Genomic DNA, 20,397 nt, shown 5'->3' on the forward strand with positions numbered 1-20,397 from the left:
AATATATTGCAAATATTGCTTTCATATCTAAAATAGAACCAAAGAATAGCAATGAGGGTTGTAATGATGAATTTTGGCTTTTGGCCATGTCTGAAGAACTTAACCAATTTACTAGGAATGATGTATGGGATCTAGTTGATAGACCAAAGGATCATCCAATAATTGGAACAAGATGGGTCTTTAGAAATAAGCTGGACGAAAATGACGAAGTCATTCAAAACAAAGCAAGACTAGTAGCACAAGGCTATCATCAAGAAGAAGGCATAGATTTTGATGAAACCTATGCACCAGTGGCTCGATTGGAGTCAATTCGAATGATGCTTGCTTTTGCTAGTTACATGAATTTTAAGTTATATCAAATTGATGTAAAGAGTGCATTCTTAAATAGACACATCAATGAAGAAGTTTATGTAGAGCAATCTCCAGGCTTTGAAAATGAGAAATATCGAGAAAAAGTCTACAAATTAAAAAGAGCTTTGTACGGACTTAAACAAGCACCAAGAGCGTGGTATGAAAGACTACAAAATTTTCTAGAATAATCTGGTTTTTCCATTGGTCGGGTAAACTCCACTTTATTTATTAGAAATTTTAATTCAGATATTCTTATTGTGCAAATTTATGTTGATGACATAATATTTGGTTCTACTAATGACTCTCTTTGTAAAGAATTCGCTAAAGCTATGCAGAAAGAGTTTGAAATGAGCTTGATGGGCGAATTAAACTACTTCCTTGGACTTCAAATAAAGCAAACTAAAGAAGGAATCTTCATCAACCAGGCTAAGTATACAAAAGAACTTCTCAAGAGATTTGGGATGGACTCATCGAAATCAAGAAGAAATTCTATGAGCACAACTACTTCTCTTGATAAAGATGAAAATGGTAAAAATGTAGATACTAAGCTCTACAGAGGTATGATCGGATCTCTATTATACTTAACTCCTAGTCGACCTGATATAATGTTTAGTGTTTGTATGTGTGCTAGATTTCAAGCTAATCCAAAGGAATCTCATTTAACTGCAGTAAAACATATTCTTCGTTACTTGAAAGATACTTCAGATTTTGGTTTGATTTACCCAAAATCATCTTCCTTTGATTTAGTTTCATATAGTGATGCAGATTTTGCAGGAAGTAAATCTGATCGCAAAAGTACTAGTGAAACTTGTTATTTCTTAGGAAATTCCTTAGTCTCTTGATTTAGTAAAAAGCAAAATTCAGTGTCACTCTTAACAACTGAAGCAGAATATTTAGCGGCTAGTTTAGCGTGTTCATAAGTACTATGGATGAAACAGACCTTAAAAGATTTTGGTTTGAATTACTCCACAACAACTATTTATTGTGATAACACTAGTGCTATAAATATTTCGAAAAATCATGTTCAGCACTCAAGGACTAAGCATATTGAAGTTAGACATCATTTCTTACGAGATCATGTGTTAAAATGAGACATTTCATTAAATTTTATATCCACTAATGAACAACATGCCGATATCTTCACTAAACCACTTAAAAATGAAGATTTTATGAGAATTAGGAGAGAACTAGGTATTTGCTCATTTTTAGATTTATAAATTTGCTTTTAGAAAATGCTATTTTTAAAAAAAATCTCAAAATCACACCTTATTAGTCGACCGATAAACTTCTAGCCGACTGATGTTTTAAAAAAAAATTTACTGAAGGAATCACACCTTATTAGTCGACCGATAAAATTCTAGTCGACTAATGTTTTTTTTTTTAAATTTCAACTGAAGGGACTCGATACCCCTTGGATTTTTTTTTGCAATCGTTTTTAACACCCATTTTTTTTTACGCACCGTTTAATTTTTATGCCCGTATGTTTTCTCCTTTTCATAAATAAAACCCTCTCTCTCTCTCCTCTGTCTCTTCCGAAAACCTCTAGGAGTGCCGGACGAACTCCTTCTCGCCGGAATCCTCTTGCCGTGACAGGGTGCCTCTTCAGCCAACGACGTTTGCGTCAGCCTCTTCTTACCTGCCGTCATTCACTGCATTATCTCCTGTTTCTGTTGTAGACAAACTCCTCCTCACCGAAACCCTCCTGTCGCAATTAAGGAGTTTCTACTGCAACGCCTAACGACATCCATGGCAGCGTTGAAAAGCCAAACAACATCTATTGTGTCTCAGCCTGCTCTTCCCTGAGACTTGTCATTTTCTGTAGCAGCCAACTCCTCTACAGCATCTCCACTTGTTCCTCTCAAAGATTTTGTTGATCAATCACTCCCACCAGACGTCATTTGAAAACTGGCATCAACTGCGATTCTTCTTTGACAGGTGAATCTGTTTCATTCCTTATCAACCATGCCTCGTCAGAAGACTGCATCCGCACAAGGTTCTCCTTCAAATACACCATAAGCACGTCATGGATTTTCTCTCGGATTACTCAGAAATCCTCTTTTATATGATACTTTTGGATCGATTTCTGCACTTCCTATTTTACCAGGCCGAAATGTCCTGTTTCACCTATTTTCTCATTACAAAATCAGATAATTATTCTCAGGCATTTCCCACCTTTTTGATGCAGGTGCAGACCCTCTTCATTATCCTTTACTGATCCACTTGTTTTACACAAATTTACAAATTGATCATGAAACTGGATTTCTTTCCTCTCTTGTTCACGATGTTGAAATTGAGTTTGATTCTAAATTGCTTGGACAAATCCTAGATATTCCACCTTTAGAAACTCTTTTCAATACTATTAAACTTAATGATGAAAGAATTTTTGAACAAATTCTTCTTTCCGGTGCACCTTATTGTCCTCCTTTCAAAAATACCAATCTTCAAACTCGCACACGCATTATTGGACGAATTCTTGCCCACAATGTTCTACATAAAACTGGATCTTTTGATTACTATTCCACAGATCTCTCTACGGCTCTTTATTTCTTATTTGGAAATATTTCTATAAATTGGGCCAACGTGTATTTTATTAATTTGTGAAAACAAAAACATTTTCTTCTGTATAGATGTCTTCTTACTCGTATTTTCAGATATTTCAAAGTACCCTTAACCAATGAAAAATATATTGAACAAAAGGAGTTCTTTGATCAAACTATTTTTAAATGTATGAAAATCAAATATCTGCCTCCTTTAAACTTCAATCAAACTAAACCATCACTCTCTGAACCCTCACCATCTTCTGTGGCACCTTCATCTCAAGCAAAACGAAAGAAATTCTCTACTAGTCAAGACAATGATGAAATTTTACAGCGAATGGAAGCTTTGGAGCTGCATCAACACACTTTTCGTGAAGATGTGACTCAACAACTTTCTTCAATTCAGAAAGATATTGCTGAACTCAAGGAGATGATCAAGCAACACTTTTCTTCATCTTTGTTTACTGTCCTTACTGAACTTTGATACTGTCGACTTAAAGATTTTTCAGTCTACTGATGATATTATCGGTCGACTAACTTTTTCTCTAGTCGACTAAGTTTCAAAACTTCAAATTTTCAAACGGCTTGATAAACTCATTAGTCGACCAACGATAACTGTCAGTCTACTAATAGTTAACTATCAGTCGACTGACTACTGTTTCAGCCGACTAATTTTGTCATTTTTCTGTAACTTTTAAAAGTCGTGTCTTTTCATTTTTTCAAACGTTTTAATCATTCAAAATAGACTGTTTTGACACCCTTTCATACTCTTAACGTATGGAATCTTTCAACTATAAATATGAGTGCATTCCACACTCAAAAGCAATGCAATCCAATCAAATTACATTGAATTACTCTTTGCTTTTCACTCATATTCATTTTCTCACTCACTTGATATTTTTCACTTCAGTTTTTCACTCAAATTCCTTTGAGAGACAGTGAATTCGTGAGTTGAGTATTTTAACAACCTCAAAAGTCAATTGCATCTCATTTGCATTTATAAGAAGGGCTCGTATGTTGTTTATAAGTTGTTACTTATTTCATTTTTCTATAAAAGGAATGACTCATTGGTTTAAAGGAGTTGTTTGCTTTCAGTAGGTGTGTTACTGAAAGTGGGACCGAATTTGGTCTGTATGATCTTGTAGTTACACAAGTTTGATAGTGGAAATCTCAAGCGGGTTTTACTTGGGGACTGGATGTAGGTCTGGAAGACCGAACCAAGATAAATTCTTGTGTTCTTTGTGTAATTGCTTTGTGAATTTCAAAATCTTTCAAAATTTTGAAGACGATATTTAAAAGCACTATTCATCCCCCCTCTAGTGCTCGTTGCCTGGATCCTACTGCACTTTCAATAATCATTGTAAAATTTATATGCAGCTTCCTTATTATTAAACTGTATTCCTTCTATCGGAATATAGTCAAGTGTACTTCCATGTACATTCCCAGTGCCTACACTTTTGTAGTGTTGTGCAACCCAAATAACATAGAATAATAGGGGTCTGGTTTTTAGTTAAAATGGAGAACAAAATGATAATAGAAATCATTAAAAATGTACAAAAATAAACTAGACTCAATAACGAAGATACCACCTTTTACGAATTTGAAATATGACCTCCGGTTAGGGAGATATGACCCTAACAAGTTGGTCCTAATTCGGGTAGCGATTTACATCGATTTGCTTACTGAATAACACTACAAATCACTATAATGATTTACAGAAGACACTACAAATCGCTATAGTGAGATCCAACAACACTATAAATCGCTGTGGGGCTCTTTGGAGACCCAAAAATACTATAAATCGCTATAGTGATTTGCAGAAGACACTACAAATCGCTATTGAAAGGCCGAATAACACTATAAATCATTATGAGGCTCGTTAGAGACCCGAAAATACTACAAATTGTTGTGGGGCTCGTTGAAGACTCGAAAATACTATAAATCATTATAGAAAGGCCTAACAATACTACAAATCGCTGTTGGAAGACCAGACAACACTATAAATCGCTGTGAGGCTCGTTGGAGACTCGACAACACTAAAAATCACTATAGGCGAGTCATTGAAAAAATCGTGGGAAAGAAAAAAAAAATAGAAACATCGTGGGAAGGGGTATTACGAAAACCTCGAGCAAGAAACAACCGAAGGAAACATGAGCCCCACGATTAAACAAAATGCTTTATTGTTCTTTTTCGATAGTTAAAAGAGAGAAAGAAAACAAAAAAATTATACAAGGCTCCAAAAAAATTTGGTCCGGGGGGCGCTGCCCCCCGCTAGATGCGCCCCCCCCTGGACCCACGTAGGGGGGGAGCTCCTGGACCCCCCTCCTATAAGAGCAAAAACTCTAAATCAAGCTCTACAACGAATCAAGTTGAACGATGCTACCCACATTGGGAGGAACCCCCAAACCCCCCTTCTGTAAGGGCAAAAACTCTGAATCAGGCTTCATAACGAATCAAGTTAAACGATGCTACAGTCAGTGTGCAGGTCAGTCGGTGTTTGATGGAGCAATGTAGGATCATCTGCTGGATGTGCACAGAAGTAGAAAGAGAAGGGAGAGAAAGTGAGATGGTTGATCTTCATGGCCTTCTCTAGGAGAAACTTTTTGCCTCCCTTGATTTCTTACAGTGTTTTACGGAGAAGGAAGAAAAAGAAGATGACGATGAAAAGTTCAAAAAGACATTTTTGATGGCGCAGGTTCATTTCGTCGGCTCACCATTGGATCATCGGCTAATGTTCGTTTCTCTATGTAGACTTTGAAGAGTAACATCATCCTTGACTTTATGGATGAAGGATATCTTTGTCATCGGGGGTTAACATACACCACCCTCTCCGTGATACTCGATCAATTTAGTTGTAAGCAGAAAGCCATCCGAAATGATACGGTGGAGCATGGCGAGCTTGCTCAGCAGGCACCACCACCTCCATCTCTACATCCTACCCACCAGTCCACCACCATCCTTGAGGAAGAGGAGGGCCACCACCAGCCTCTGCTTCATCACCAACAGCAGCAACGACACGCCTCTTCTTTCCTCTCTAAGTGCCCCCCAGAGAGAGAAAGTAGCGCTCTATGTCGACGCGCTCTTGGATTGGAACACCGTGAGTTTTGTGGTGTTTATTAACTTTTTGTTGGTTTTGCTTCGTGGGTGTTTTGCTGGTGATCTCTTTTTTTTTTTCCCCGTTTTTTTGCTTTTGGTTGTTGAACCCGGTTGATTAGCACATGAACCTTACTGCTGTGACCGAACCGAGTGATGTTATGAAAAGGCATGTGGAAGACTCCCTTGCCATCCTTCCCGTAATTTCGAAGGATTATGCCAAGCATTGCTCCGCCACCAACGACGGGCTCAATGTTGTGGACGTCGGAAGTGGCGCCGGTTTGCCCGGTGTCGTCTTGGCAATCGCTTGCCCAGGTGAAGAATTCATCTGCACTCTCTCTCTATCTTTTGATGTTCCTTTTTTCGGTTTTCCTTTTGTTGGTACTTGTCTTTTTTACTAAAAACAGTGGCTTTGTAGTGAATGGTCAGCGCAATTTGTTGTTAGGAAGGATTCCCAAGTGATGAATTGATTTATCTTTTGGTTAGAAGATGAAGGAAACAGTAGTGGAAAGTTGGAGTAATGACAAACGTATGGGAGGACTACCCAAGTCCAGTCCGTAAAAAGGTTTCATGGTTAGCCCCTTAGGCTCTGTTTGGGAGATAGTAATCGAACGGATTTGTGGAAATGACTTGGTGGGAATATAGAAAAATAGATTTGGTGTGATAATCCATATTGTTTGGCAGCATCTTCAATCTTTCAAGCATTCGGGCTACCCAATTATCTTTGATTCTCTATATTGTTTGGAGAGAAGTCTTTGTGCATATAATTTGATAGGAAGAATATATATATGTATATATTCCGAGTGAAGGAAACAAAATAAGGAGAAGAGAGGAAATATCAGTTCTCTCCTTATGGAGATGAGGATAGATAAAGGTTCGGGTAGAATATTAGAAAAAGTGAAAACAGGAAAAAAGACAAAAAATGGTAGTTAACTTTAAAATTCTTCGGTATTATGCTATATGTAAAATATATTTTGGATGACTTTCATAAGTATGGATTAATATGAATCAGATATAAAGAAATATGAATAAATTACTAGAATTTAAATTGTTTCTGTAAAAACTCAACCATGAAAGTTAAAGATAATTGATTAATTGAGTTAGACCAAATGGTGCATAAATAAGGATTAACAAAAAAAGAACAAGGGATTCCATTTGATGAAGGCCATGCTATTCCACCATGTTGAGTTCAGTTGGCACTTACAGAGAAAAGAAAAATTTGTAGACAACATTGATAGTTCAAATCATAGCTACCACATCTCAATGGATTTAACACAAATATCATACATGTTGATGATGGTTGTATGATTAGTGGGTACACGTACTACTTATGTTAAAATCTGAAGTTATTATCATTCAACATTTTCTTATCCATTATGCTGATTATAGAGCATCTAATGTTTATTCTGTTGGTAATATTACTTAATTTCTCACCCAATTGAATTACAATGTGGTACCCATCCAAGTGCCTGATCGAATTCGACCAGTTCATCTGTAAATTCCTGTGGAGCTTGTTTACTGTCAACCTCCTGCACTGCCAGCTGGATGGAAGTAGTTGTATGGAACTAATTTCCACCTAGTCCAAATGCCGTTGATGACCCAATATTAAACTTATGTGGTTAAATGACTTCTTTCGTTTACAACTGCAACTAGTACATTACCATACATTGTTGGATGGTTAAATTTTTTGTTTTGTAGATCATGGAATTCTGATGTCCTCATTAAATATTATCTAATGTAGATTGGAAAGTGACCCTGTTAGAGTCTATGCATAAAAGGTGTCTTTTTCTGGAGCACGTTATCAAGCACTCTCATTTGTCAAATGTACAAGTTGTTTGTGGAAGGGCTGAGGTGATTGCTTCTACTCTCTATACATATCAATGGTATTGCATATTGAATAGCTGTGCAAATGCATGTAAATTGTATTTCTTCAGGATTTTGTAAAACCTAAATTCATGAAATCCAAAATAAGTTAATGTTCACAAATTGGCATTCAACCTATGTTAAGTGGAGAATGTATGCTGGACTCTTATATAAAGTATGAAAGATTTAAGCCCTGGAAAAGGATATAATGGCACTGCTATAACATCTAGTCTATGATTTGTGTTGCTTTGTACTAGTTTACAAATAGTTCTCATGCTTGACAGCTTTGATTAATATCTCAGTGATTAGTGAGACCATGCTTTTAACATTATTGTTCATCCTGTTATTTTGCATTGTGTAACTTGCGTCCATATTTCATAAACTTCACTGCATGCGTGAGTGGCTTTTGTTTACTATATTCAACAGAGTATTGGACAGAGTGTAGATTTCAGAGAGGTGTTTGATGTAGCTGTGGCAAGAGCAGTAGCCGAATTAAGAGTTTTAGGTCAATTATATTTGTTACGTTAAACTCTTAAAGCATTTGACTTTTCATTTCAATCATTTGCTTGTTTATGGAAGCTTACTCTTTGCTAATTATTTTCAGCTGAGTACTGCCTTCCATTGGTTCGAGTTGGTGGATTGTTTGTAGCAGCCAAGGGGTACAATCCTCAGGTTCTTGCCGTTTCCTCTGGGTTTCAATTTAGATTCTTTTGTGTATATGTTAGTATTAATGTGTTGAAACTGTTAAAGCTTCTAATTTAAAAACATTCAACCAATTTTATCTTTTGCTGTTATACCTTCTCTCTGGAATCGATGCCTCACTTCCTCCTTACCTTGTAAGGAAAGCAGAGTTATCTTCTTACCATGTACCTCTCTATCCTTGGCCTCTAAGGAGTCATTATAAGATGTGGAGGAGGACACAACTAGTCTTGTTCCTTGTCCATACCACAGATTACCTTATAGTGGAGTTGTGCAAGGAAGGAACCTTAAAGTGGTTTTCAAGTTCTTGTGGAGTCTAAAGTGCGCCTGCGAATCTTGCCCAAGAAGATCTCGTAATCCTTTTTCCTTTTTTTTTGTAGGCAATACTTGGGGCTGGTAAATGAGCTGAACGAACTGAACAAGGCATGTTCGGGCTCAGCTTGTTTACTAGTGGACCAAGCTCGTGACTCAGACTCAGCTCATCCCTGAACAAGACAAGTCGAACACGAGCTGGTTTGTTTACGAAACCTCCATGTCTTTTACAGGAATATAAATATTTTCTATATATTATTCTTAAAATACATATATTATATATTAAACTTAATAGTTAATATTTTATATGTATGTTTTCCATGCATCCTTTTCTTTATATATTCTTTGCATTATTTTATTTATGTATTACACATATAATATATACCATATATATATGTAGGGAATTTTATGATATTGCTCATATGACCATTTTAGCCTACTTTTTTTTTATCATTTGACTCCAGTTGACTTGCTGAAACCACATTTTAGTCATTTCTTTTCTTGAAATGACTGAATGTCACTTTTTGTAGTTGTATTATAGTTAAGGCTAAACAAGTAACTTTAGCAAGTCCAGCTGACTCCTTAAAATGACACTTTAACCATCTCTCTCTCTTTTTTAAAATGATTTAATGTGACTTTTTGTGGTTGTAGTACAGTTAAGGTTAAATCAGTAACTTTAGCAAGAAAAGTGATACAGGCGGTCATATGAACAATATGTTGAAAACACAGGCGCCTATTCGAAATTTTTTGAAACAACAGGCGGTTAAACATAATTTTGTCATAGGTTCAGTGGTTAAACGTAAAATTCCCTATTTTTTATCTAGATGAGTTCACTCTAGACGAATACCCTCTCTTCAGGCTCGTCTTATTTCAACTAAATGAGCTGCTATATGAGCCAATCATGAACGAGCTTGTCACAAGCCGAACCAAGCCGCGTCATGAGCCATTTGGTTCATTTTCCAGCCCTAGGCAATAGTTCTCAAAGAACTATAGCTCTTACTGGTCATTGGCATCCAATTTTAACTGTTGCAATTTTCTCCTTTTTCTTAGTCCATACCAGGCCTTATCATGGTGCCTAAATCTGTTGTGCTTGCCAACTAAGAACCCACAATTCTGACTATCTCTTTGGATTTAGTCGCTGAACTGTTCAGCTCTCCAATCAAGATCCCTGTTGGGTTGTCTTATTCTTAGAGACATTTTCATTTTTGGATTCAATAGTTTCTATCCTCCAAAATGCTTCTTGGACATGGGATCAACATTACCTTGTGAATTTGAATTAGAAGTTGATCTGTTGGAACTCATTTCTATGCTTATTTGTCATGCTTGTGGTTTACTATTGGCAGATCTCTTCTCCATTGTGGATCTTCCTAAGTGATGAACAATAAGGAAGCTCTTATGCATTATATCATCTTTTTCAGGGCGTTCAATTATTTTTTTTTCATTGTTGATCAGGAAGAAGTTGAAAATGCAAAGAAGGCAGTTAGATTAATGGGATCTTCCATATTACATTTTCATTCAGGTAACCAGATTTATGAGTCATTATAAAATGCTGCTTCTGCTGTTACCAAATTTTTTCATGATTTCTATTTAAAGTGTCGAAAGCTATGCAGCTCCTTGGTGCTTTGGTTTTCTTATAACATGGAATTAAACTTGCTTATGAGCAAATTCTCATATTCCCATTGCAATATTGTTATGAGGGAGAACAAATGAGAGAGAGGAGCCATTGGGGCTCCCTTCTAGTCGTTGGGAGCCGGTCATATTAATGACCGTTGGGGCCGCAACGACTAGAAGGGTGGGCCCCCCAATGGTCCTTCTATTTTGTAATAAAAAGAGAAAAAAGAAAGAAATAAAAAGAAGAAAAATAAAATGTAAAAAATACAACCATATTTCAATTGAAATGTGTAAAAGGAAAAAAAACAAAAAATACCCTTATCGGGTTTTACAATGATATGTCAATATATATATTTGTATATGTATAGAGATATATATGTACATATATACATATACAAATATGTATATATGTACATCTCTCTCTCTCTCTCTCTCTATATATATATATATATATATGAAAAGTTACATTTTAACACCCCCCCTCAATCTTTGCGTGGGGAAACAAAAAGATTGAAGAATACATGAGGAAAAATCTTCAAGGCTTCAAGAATCTTCAGTAAGGATGCCATGGAGATTTGCAAATATCTTCCTCTAATTGACTTTAATGGAGAGCATCTTCTATGATCTATCCAAGGTACTTCTTTTCATCTTATCTTTAAGATCCTGTGGAACAAACAAAAAACGGGCCAAGTAAAAGATATCTTTGCACTTTAATCAAGTGAAATATTCCAAACAAGATGAATTAACCAAAAACCATATCATATGATTCATCCAAAAGTAATGGTGCAAAAAGATATTCTATGCACAGTAAAAACACAATTATTTTATTTGAAGCACAGGATTTAACAGAACAAGATAATTATTTATGTATGCAAAATGATTTTAGAAAACCAATTTTCATAATCATATATCATGTTAAAGAGTGAGCAGAAACGAATTACAAGAATGCATAATGCATTCATAAGGTCCAACATTGGACAAACATAACCTCATAATGAGGAATGACACAATGGTCCACTAAGGAACACCACAAGAAGCCTACGAAAAGGCATAAGTTGCACAAAATTTATTGAATGAGGGCCTAAAGGCCATAATGAGCATATGCATATAATATCATGAAATGAATCAACACTTAAAAGAGTCATTAATGAACATACTCAAATCATACTTTAGTCAAGTAATATTACTTGAGCTTACAAGATAGAAAGACAAGTGTTATTGATTTTGGCAATTTTTTGAAAGCGATTTCAAGAAGGAAATGCTCAAGAGCATAAAAGGAGTGTATAAAACACAAGAGTTCAAAATGTTTTAAGTCCACTTAAGAGGCAAAATAATGAGTGTTATTTGAGTAGAGAACCTTACACATTTAGGAACATCTCACTCAAATGTTTGCAATTACAAAAACTCATTTTGCATATCAAATACAAAGGTGGTTAAAACCATAAGCACTTAATATATAGATTAAATGCCAAAAAATCAGTTTGATTTTAAAATATGCATATTAATGATATGATTCACTTGTATCTTTAAAAGACAAAATATAAAAGAAATTTCACAAATTTCAACAACAGTTCATCCACTACAAGCAACTACCTCATTAGTCCTCCAAAACCCACAAATCAAGTGTATAAGCTACTAGAACAAGAACATAATCATAATGTCATTAAATGCCAAAAGACACACACAAAGGTGTGTAAAAACACCTCTTGTCTATATGTAATAATACTTGAAATGAGTGTATCAACGACAAGAACAAGAGAATACACGCCAATATGGACCAAAATCATCTCATGTCTTCGTAGAAAGACACTCAAATCAAGTATGTTCAACTACTAGAACAAGAGTATCAAACCAACCATGGGCTAAAACACAACACATCTCTTGTCTACATAAAATGACACTTGAAATGAGTGAAATAAGCCAACCATGGGCATAAATCTCAGCGACTAGAACAAGGATACAAATGCCAACATGGACTAAAATCACACACCATGGTGTGAATCAACGTGCCTTGTCTACATATAATAACACTCAAGACAAGTGTGTTCAGCTACTAGACCAAGAGAAGGCCAACAAAGGGCCACCAACACACAAAGGTGTAATAAAAATCTTGTCTACATATGATGACACTTAGATAAAAGTTATAAAAGGAGAAGACTTTTGATGCAATAAGACTTCTAATGACAAACATATAACAAATAAAACATTGATTTTAATATACCTTAAAACATTTAAGCTTCCAACCATCATATATCCATCACAGGTTCACATAATTAAGAGCATCCTATGTCACAAGGATTCGGCCAGACATGTGCCGCACCCGCGTCGACGCGACGCGACACGGGTGCGGGTGCTGCACCCGGTGCGGTCAACCCGACCCTGGGTGCGGTCAACGCACCCAGGGTCATTTTGGTCTATTTTTTTTATTTTATTTTTTTAAAATTTTGCCCTGTGAAATGGGCTGCGAAATTTAATTTTTTTTTTCTTAACGGAACCAATGCGTGCCACGTAAGACGACTCTTCATCAAGCTTCTCAATCGAATGCAGATACGTCAACATAAATCTGACACCCTAATAAGTGCGTGGGAAACCCCAAGGAGTTTTATAATAATGGTTTCTGCAGAGGTGTGGGCCCCCAGTCACATGGGCAACTGAAAGCCCCTTCAAAATAGCGATCCTGTTCACGTGACCATTTAATCGAGGGCCTTCCGTGAAGGGCTCTATGTTGGCGAGGAGGAGGTGGGACGGATGAGGGATTTGACTTGAACGGTCCGAGACCCAAGGGCGGCGCATTCATGATTGACGGGCATCCCAAGCACATTGTAAGGTCGCTTTTGCCTCCACAACTTGATGCAGACTGTCGTAAAAACATGCAAAACAGCTCTTAGGCCTTAGCCCTCTCCTGTAGTTATAGAAAGACCAACATGAACCTTTTATGTATCTATTATAAGGAAAAAGAAAAACTATTCTTAGTAATTTGACTATTGGTTATTATTAAATTAGGGGACATAATAATATAATAATAGTAGTAAGGTAAAGCAGTAGGGGTGGGGAGGAGATTACATCAGTAAAGTATTCTTCGACAAAGAATTATTGTTTGGTGGGGGAATGTGGGAAGAGTGCGGGTGCCCTATGAAATGGACCCGTGCCGGGGAACCCCCAGATCCCCTTATATATATTACATTTTTGCCCCTGACGTACCCTTGCACCCGGGTTTTTTGGAAGTGCCGAATTCCCGCACCCGCACCCGTACCCATGTGACATAGAGAGCATCCATAAAAACAATGGCCAAAAATAAATGAGTGACACACTCATAATTAGAGATCACATAACAAGTCATTTTAGGGTCAAATTACAAGTTGACAACCTAAAATGACATAACACGAGGTGCCCATAACTCACCTCAACAAACATCTCTAAAAAAAACAATAATAAGGCCAAACAAATGATGCATCAAACAACCTGTGATGAATAAATATAAATGCCATAAAAAGGCAAAAAACACTTTAAGGAAACATTTTCCAAATAAAGATCCAACATAATCAATCACAAGAATATGTCTTATAACAATAATTTTGCATAAACACGAATTATGCTTAATCATGATCAAATCTTCAAACCGAAGTCATTTATATCAAAAGGCTTATTTATGCCACAAACACAACATAAAATATTAAGCAACGTCATGTGCAAGAACCGATTTGGAATAATCCAAGAATCAAATCAAGCCTTTAACTATGATAGATATAAAGTGCAATTATATGCACATCAAATGATAATAGATGCATTTTTACGCAATACAAGATGTCGAATGATAATAATCCTAATATGAGCAAATAACAAATTTAGGACAACATAAGTATTCATAAAGATGGTAAGATTATGAAGTTTGAAAATCTCATGAAAACCACTATTGTAACTTTAAAAATGACGTTCACAACCAATCTTCTCACAACAACCATGAAATCTTCACAAAGAGTATATACTCATAAGAAGATTACAAGGACCTAAAGGCCTCTTAAAGAGAGTTCAAACACATAATCCCCAAAGGAGGGTACACACGAAAAGAAGAAAAACTTCATTAAAGTGGGAGAAATCCCAACAAAGAAGAATAATAAGATTGCACTATGGCCTAAATCAAACATTTATTGATGAGGAGAAATTCATAATTTTATCAAAAACATATGACTTAATAGGTTATAACCAACTCCTAATGCAATAAGTATGCACCAAACATTAATGAAGACCATAAATTTTATAATGAAACACACTTTTGAAATTAAATTGAGGAATCTTTTAAGAGTAAAAAGATGCAAAGAGAATAACCATATTTCATAAGATCATTTTAAAAACTTAATTCAACCGGTATTATAAGATGCCTTCTTAGTCAAATATTGCTCATATGAAAAGGACACATTAGGTAGGGGAATCAAAACTTAATTAGGAATTTTTCATAAATAATATATGTCAATCATTTTTCAAAGAGACACACGATATTATGAGAAGCCTCATATAGGACCTTTTAGTGGATAAACACATACCTTCAATACGAACCAATCAACTATGATGAGAGTGTAGAAGAGTATGTGATCAATAGTTTTACACTACATATCTCATAAACATTTTAACATAACTTTCTTAAAGACTTACCTTTCATATAAAAGGTATTCTTATAAACAAAAATAGGTATAAAATATAAGTTCAAAACTCCAATGGTCATAAATTTTTACCGACCCATTAAAGCATGTTTTGAACAATCATATATTTAATTTTTCGAAAAAACAAGTTCACAGGTTTTAAAAATTTTAAAAGAAAGACATACAAAAATGTATAATATACGAAAAGAGTTCAATGAAATGTTAATAATCCAAACTCATAATAACAAAGAGAACACATATGCAAAATATATCTAATTCTTCATAATGCACGACACTCAAAGGAATGAAATACATACCAAATAACTTTAAAAGAAAGAAAAGAGTGAGAGAAATGAAAACTTCGCTACTTTTCTTTAAAATTTCTTGAATAGCACGCTTCCCGATGCAACAAAGAACAACTCGATCCCAACCGAGCTCTGATACCATGTAAGAAAACGACTTTGAATACATTAGGTTCAATAATGAACCAATAAATGTGCACATGAAGTGCGAATACACCCACCCACTAATGGGTAAACAAAACCACAAAATATGCCAACACATAAACCCATAAAGGGGCAAAGCCACAAAGGCTACAAAATATACATCTTCATGATGTGGAAGGGGGTAAAAACCCTTATTCTACAAGAGGGAGAGCCCTCAAATATATAGAGGGAGAACAAATGAGAGAGAGGAGCCATTGGGGCTCCCTTCTAGTTGTTGGGAGCCCCAACGACTAGAAGGGTGGGCCCCCCAACGGTCCTTCTATTTTGTAATAAAAAGAGAAAAAAGAAAGAAATAATAAAGAAGAAAAATAAAATGTAAAAAATACAATCATATTTCAATTGAAATATGTGTAAAAGAAAAAAAGACAAAAATACCCTTATCGGGTTTTACAATGATATGTCAATATATATTTGTATATGTATAGAAATATATATGTACATATATACATAGTATATATGTACATATCTCTCTCTATATATATGAATATATATATATATATATATATATATATATATATATGAAAAGTTACATTTTAACACTAGTTACGAGAAGAAATGGAAAGAATGGAGGACTGGACATGCCAAGATCATGTCTTGGCTCATTAATAGTGTGGATATTAAAAAGTGCTCAAGCCTTCCTTAAAAAATTTGAGCATGCCAACAAAGCTTGAGAATACCTCAAAAATATGTATTCTCTCAAGGATAGTGCACACATGTGCAACTTATTAGACAAAGTTCAGACCATGACCCAAGGAGAGAAAAGTATTAGACAATACTACAATGAGTTCTCCGAACTTTGGGAAGAATTAGCTCTTCTTGAGCCAAAGTGGTATTCCCTCGAGGATATTGCACTCTGCCAAAAGCAAATTGATGCAGAACACTTTTATCAATTTATAAATGGTTTGAGAACCGAATTTGTGTCTACCAAGTCGGCTTTCCTTCATAGAGGAAAAATTCTTTCTATTGTAGATACCATTGAGGAATTATGTATGAAAGAAAATCGTCTAAATAAATGTATCTCCAATAATGAAGATGATTCCATTTTGGCCGTTTCTAGGCCGGGATCCTACACTCGTACTTATAGACCACCTCACTTTGGCAGACAAGAAAATGAATATGACAATAGAAAAATCATGCCATTGGTGTCATGAACCGGGGCATATTAAACTTATGTGCCCTAAGCTTAGAAGAATGGAGGCCAAGAAAAAAAAGGTGGCTACTTTTGAAACACCTCAGGAGACTAAGGAGACGGCTATGGTTGGCAACTCTCAAGACATATCCGTTGAAATAGCCAAATCCTTATCTTAATTAGTTGAAACTCTCCAACCTCTTCTTAGATGATCGTTTTCTTCACCTGAAGCCACGGTCTCATCTTACCCCAACCCCGGTAAAATTCTTTGGCTTCTTGATTCTGGTGCATCTTTTCATGTAACAACAAATCATGCTATTTTATTCGAATGCCATAACAACTCAAAGTGTGTCAAGTAATGACATTTGGTTAGAATAACAACCAAACAAGGTACTAAGGTGTCTAAATATGTGCATGTGCATGGGCGTGAATACCTGTGTGTGAGAGAGACCGAACCAGAGATCCTGACATACTTAGTGCTATCTAAATGGATGAAAAATCATTTCTGGTTTTCAAACCTTGTCATGCAGATCATGTTTTGGATCTTCTATCATATGACCACTATGTTGTTGCAAGATGATTTTAGTTGTATAGTTGTATGTATTCTTGTTTCTGGAGCTATAACAAATGTCCTCTATCTACAGTACAGTCTGAAGGACCATATGGACAAAGAACTGCTGTAGTATGCTTAAAGCATCATCAGACTCCTACAAAATATCCTCGTCAACCTGGTGTGCCAGCAAAAACACCATTGTAAGTACCATTGTAAGTAATACTTGTTTAATTTGCATCATTGTTCCACATGTTCAGCAGGTATGTGTCTAACTACTAATTAGCATGAATCAACATAATTGGTGAGGTTTCTGCAAGAGATAATTGTGTCATCCTCATGTTCTTGTTTTCGTAATGAAAACTTTGTTCCCTAATGCTCGAAAAAAGGCTGGACAGTGATGCCTCCTGCCTTTTCCATACATGCCACAGGAAATCAGTTTCACTAATTTATTGTTCATAAAGATGGGCCATTGATGTCAACAAAAAGGTAAACAAAATATGCATTTCCTCTTTATGGTGAAAACTTGAATACCCTTGCTTCAAAGTCCTGTCTCTGGTGTCCCCCCCCCCCCCCCCCTCGTTTTATTGTACTATCTTAGAAGAGAGCTAGTAGGAAAACCCTACACACTGTTCATGATTGATTCCACCAGCAATGGGATGATTTCACTATGCGAGTTCCTTTCATGTATCACCCCTAATAGTCATTGCTCTCATGGCACTTCTTTCCTCAAATATGTGCATGCTCATACAAGTAAAAATATACAAGAGAGAGAGAGAGACTTCATGTCAAAGACATTGTCTTAAAAGATTTTTGTAATAAAATTCTTGCTTTTGGGTCTGTACTAGATGTTAGTATGGAGTGTTTATGCTGTAAGGCTACAAAATGAGCTATGTTTCCCCCATGTAGCATGCATGTGCATATGTACTTGCTGTTTACTTAGGTAACCATGCTAGATCAACTCTGCTGAACCTTGCTTTGGAGGAAAAGCATATATATATATAAAGTCACAGGGATTCGGCCAACCAGGTGCCACACCCGCGTCGATGCGACGTGACGCCGGTGCACATGCGGGTGCGGCACCTGGTGCTGTCAACCCGACCCTGGGTGCGGTCAACGCACCTAGGGTCATAAATGTCCAATGTTTGGACTTTAAAAAAAAAGAAGCCCGATAAAAAGGGTTGAGAGGAGGATTAGGGCAATTTTTTTTTGCCCTAATCCTCTCGACCTCGACTGTGCGACAACCCGACCCTGATGGCGGGGACGACCCGATCCTGACCCCGACGCCGGGGACGACCCGACCCCGACGCCGGGGACGACCCAACCCCGACGCCAACGACGACCCGACTCCGACGCCGGCGATGATCAGTCTCCCTACCCTAACGCCGACGACGACCAATCTCCCTACCCCGACGCCGGTGACGACCTCGAGCGACACCGTCCGGTATGCATTTTCTCTCTCTCTTTCTCATTGTAAAACTTGTAAATTTTTAAGAGAAAATAAATGAAGGAATTGCTTTATTTCGAGTGAAAAATAGATTTTTAGCTTTTATTGTGTATTGTGTGTGTTTTACATGCTTAATTTTACTTCTCTGGCAAAGAAGGGTAAAATGGTCATTTCAATAATTTACGTAAATAAGATACTATTAAAATATTCAATTTAATCATTTTAATAAATCACTAACTCATTTAGGCGTGTTTGAGGTGTTTCGAACTTAACAAGACATGTTTTAACGATTTTTGGAAAAATTTCTTAAAAAGGGTATTTTGGTCATAACAATTTATTTTCAAATACTTTAATCGAATAAATAATTGTGTTAGAGCCAAATTTTTGTCAAAATAAGACTGATATTCGCTAAGTAGACTTAGTATAGTATTTTTTTTTATTTTTTATTTTTCTTTATTTTTTCATTCATTCCTTTTATGATCCTTGGGTCAGACCTGAACCGGCACTGAACCGGGTCTGATCCGAAATAAACAATGAAATTTGGTCAGAATCCCGTAGACATATGCATGAATATCCTATAAAAAATTCAGCTTGAAATAATAAAGATTAATATACAAAATATCAGTGCTAACAGGAAGATCAGAGTCAAATATTTCAATGCATAAACCCTAAAACATGATAAAAATTAATTTATGCATGCATAAGCAATAAAAACGTGAGATCAAGTATCCTTGATCATCCATGAACGTGCAGATGATGAAAAATAAAATAAAAATACTTAAGTAAATAAAATAAAATAGCGAAGCATGAAATATATTTGCTATAGCCGATTGAAAGAGGGATTCGATCTATGAGAGGTCGAATATCCATCTTATTGTTGGCTGAGATAAAATACAACAACTAAGATCAAAATATATGAAAGAAAGACATGAAAACAAGCGTTTACCTGCAGCTAGATGGATTCTTGATGCTATCACATGAAGATCAAATGAAAAGGAAGAAGAAAAGAGCAAAAGAGGGTGGCGACACCATGGAAAAAGAAAAAATAAACAGAAAAAATAAACAAGAGATATTTTTACCTTGGGCTGGAGGAAGAAGGGGCTTGAGAGTTTGATAGAGAGGAAAAGAGCAAGATAGGGAGAGAGAGGGAAGGCACAACATGGGTTGGACGTCCCCCTTGGGTCCCCTTTTATAGAGTTGTAAAAGAAAGAGGAATGAAAAGAAAGGAAGAGAAGAAAGGAAAGAATGGAAAAGAAGGAAAAGGAAAGTAAGAAAGGGAAGAATAGGAAGAGGTGAGAGGGGGGAGGTCGACCTCCCTAGTGGGGTCCACTTCCTCCTTCTTGGCTGGCCTACAACAAAATAAATGAATAAAAAAAAAGGAATAATAAAAAAGGAACTTTGAAAATTTTGCAAACTTGTTCGAAGGAAAATAATAAGAGAAAATTTTTAGAAAGTTTTTAAGAGCTTGAAAAAGACAAGAAAGAAGAAGGAAAAGGAAAATGGAAAAAGAAGGTAGGGTCGACCTCCTTAGTGGGGTCCACCTTGGAATTATTTTTGATTTTTCCTTTTAGCCTAAATAAAAATTTAAAAAAAAAGGAATGTTAAAAATTAACATGGAAAGTAAAAGGTGTAAAGTACTTACCAAAGTGCAATTATAACACA

At 36.0% G+C, this 20,397-nt stretch overlaps 1 protein-coding gene across 4 annotated transcripts in view; it reads left to right on the forward strand.

The window, feature by feature from the left end:
• Positions 1 to 5,732: 5,732 nt before the first annotated feature.
• LOC149849074 (uncharacterized) overlaps positions 5,733 to 20,397 on the forward strand; it is an 86,815-nt gene continuing 72,150 nt past the window's right edge. For 3 of the 4 annotated variants that reach the window (XM_090013322.1, XM_090013303.1, XM_090013309.1), the window contains exons 1-7: positions 5,733 to 5,985; positions 6,104 to 6,296; positions 7,723 to 7,832; positions 8,271 to 8,349; positions 8,449 to 8,516; positions 10,308 to 10,374; positions 17,383 to 17,491. In XM_090013322.1, the coding sequence (XP_089869448.1) occupies positions 5,764 to 5,985; positions 6,104 to 6,296; positions 7,723 to 7,832; positions 8,271 to 8,349; positions 8,449 to 8,516; positions 10,308 to 10,374; positions 17,383 to 17,491 (848 nt within the window). In that variant the 5' untranslated portion in view covers positions 5,733 to 5,763. Of the gene's footprint in view, positions 5,986 to 6,103; positions 6,297 to 7,722; positions 7,833 to 8,270; positions 8,350 to 8,448; positions 8,517 to 10,307; positions 10,375 to 17,382; positions 17,835 to 20,397 lie in introns of those variants that run through there. The other variant, XM_090013315.1, reaches the window with a different exon arrangement.

This window comes from Nuphar pumila, chromosome 1, assembly GCF_984573655.1.
Source record: "Nuphar pumila chromosome 1, dmNupPumi1.hap1.1, whole genome shotgun sequence".
Classification (NCBI taxonomy): Eukaryota; Viridiplantae; Streptophyta; class Magnoliopsida; order Nymphaeales; family Nymphaeaceae; genus Nuphar; species Nuphar pumila.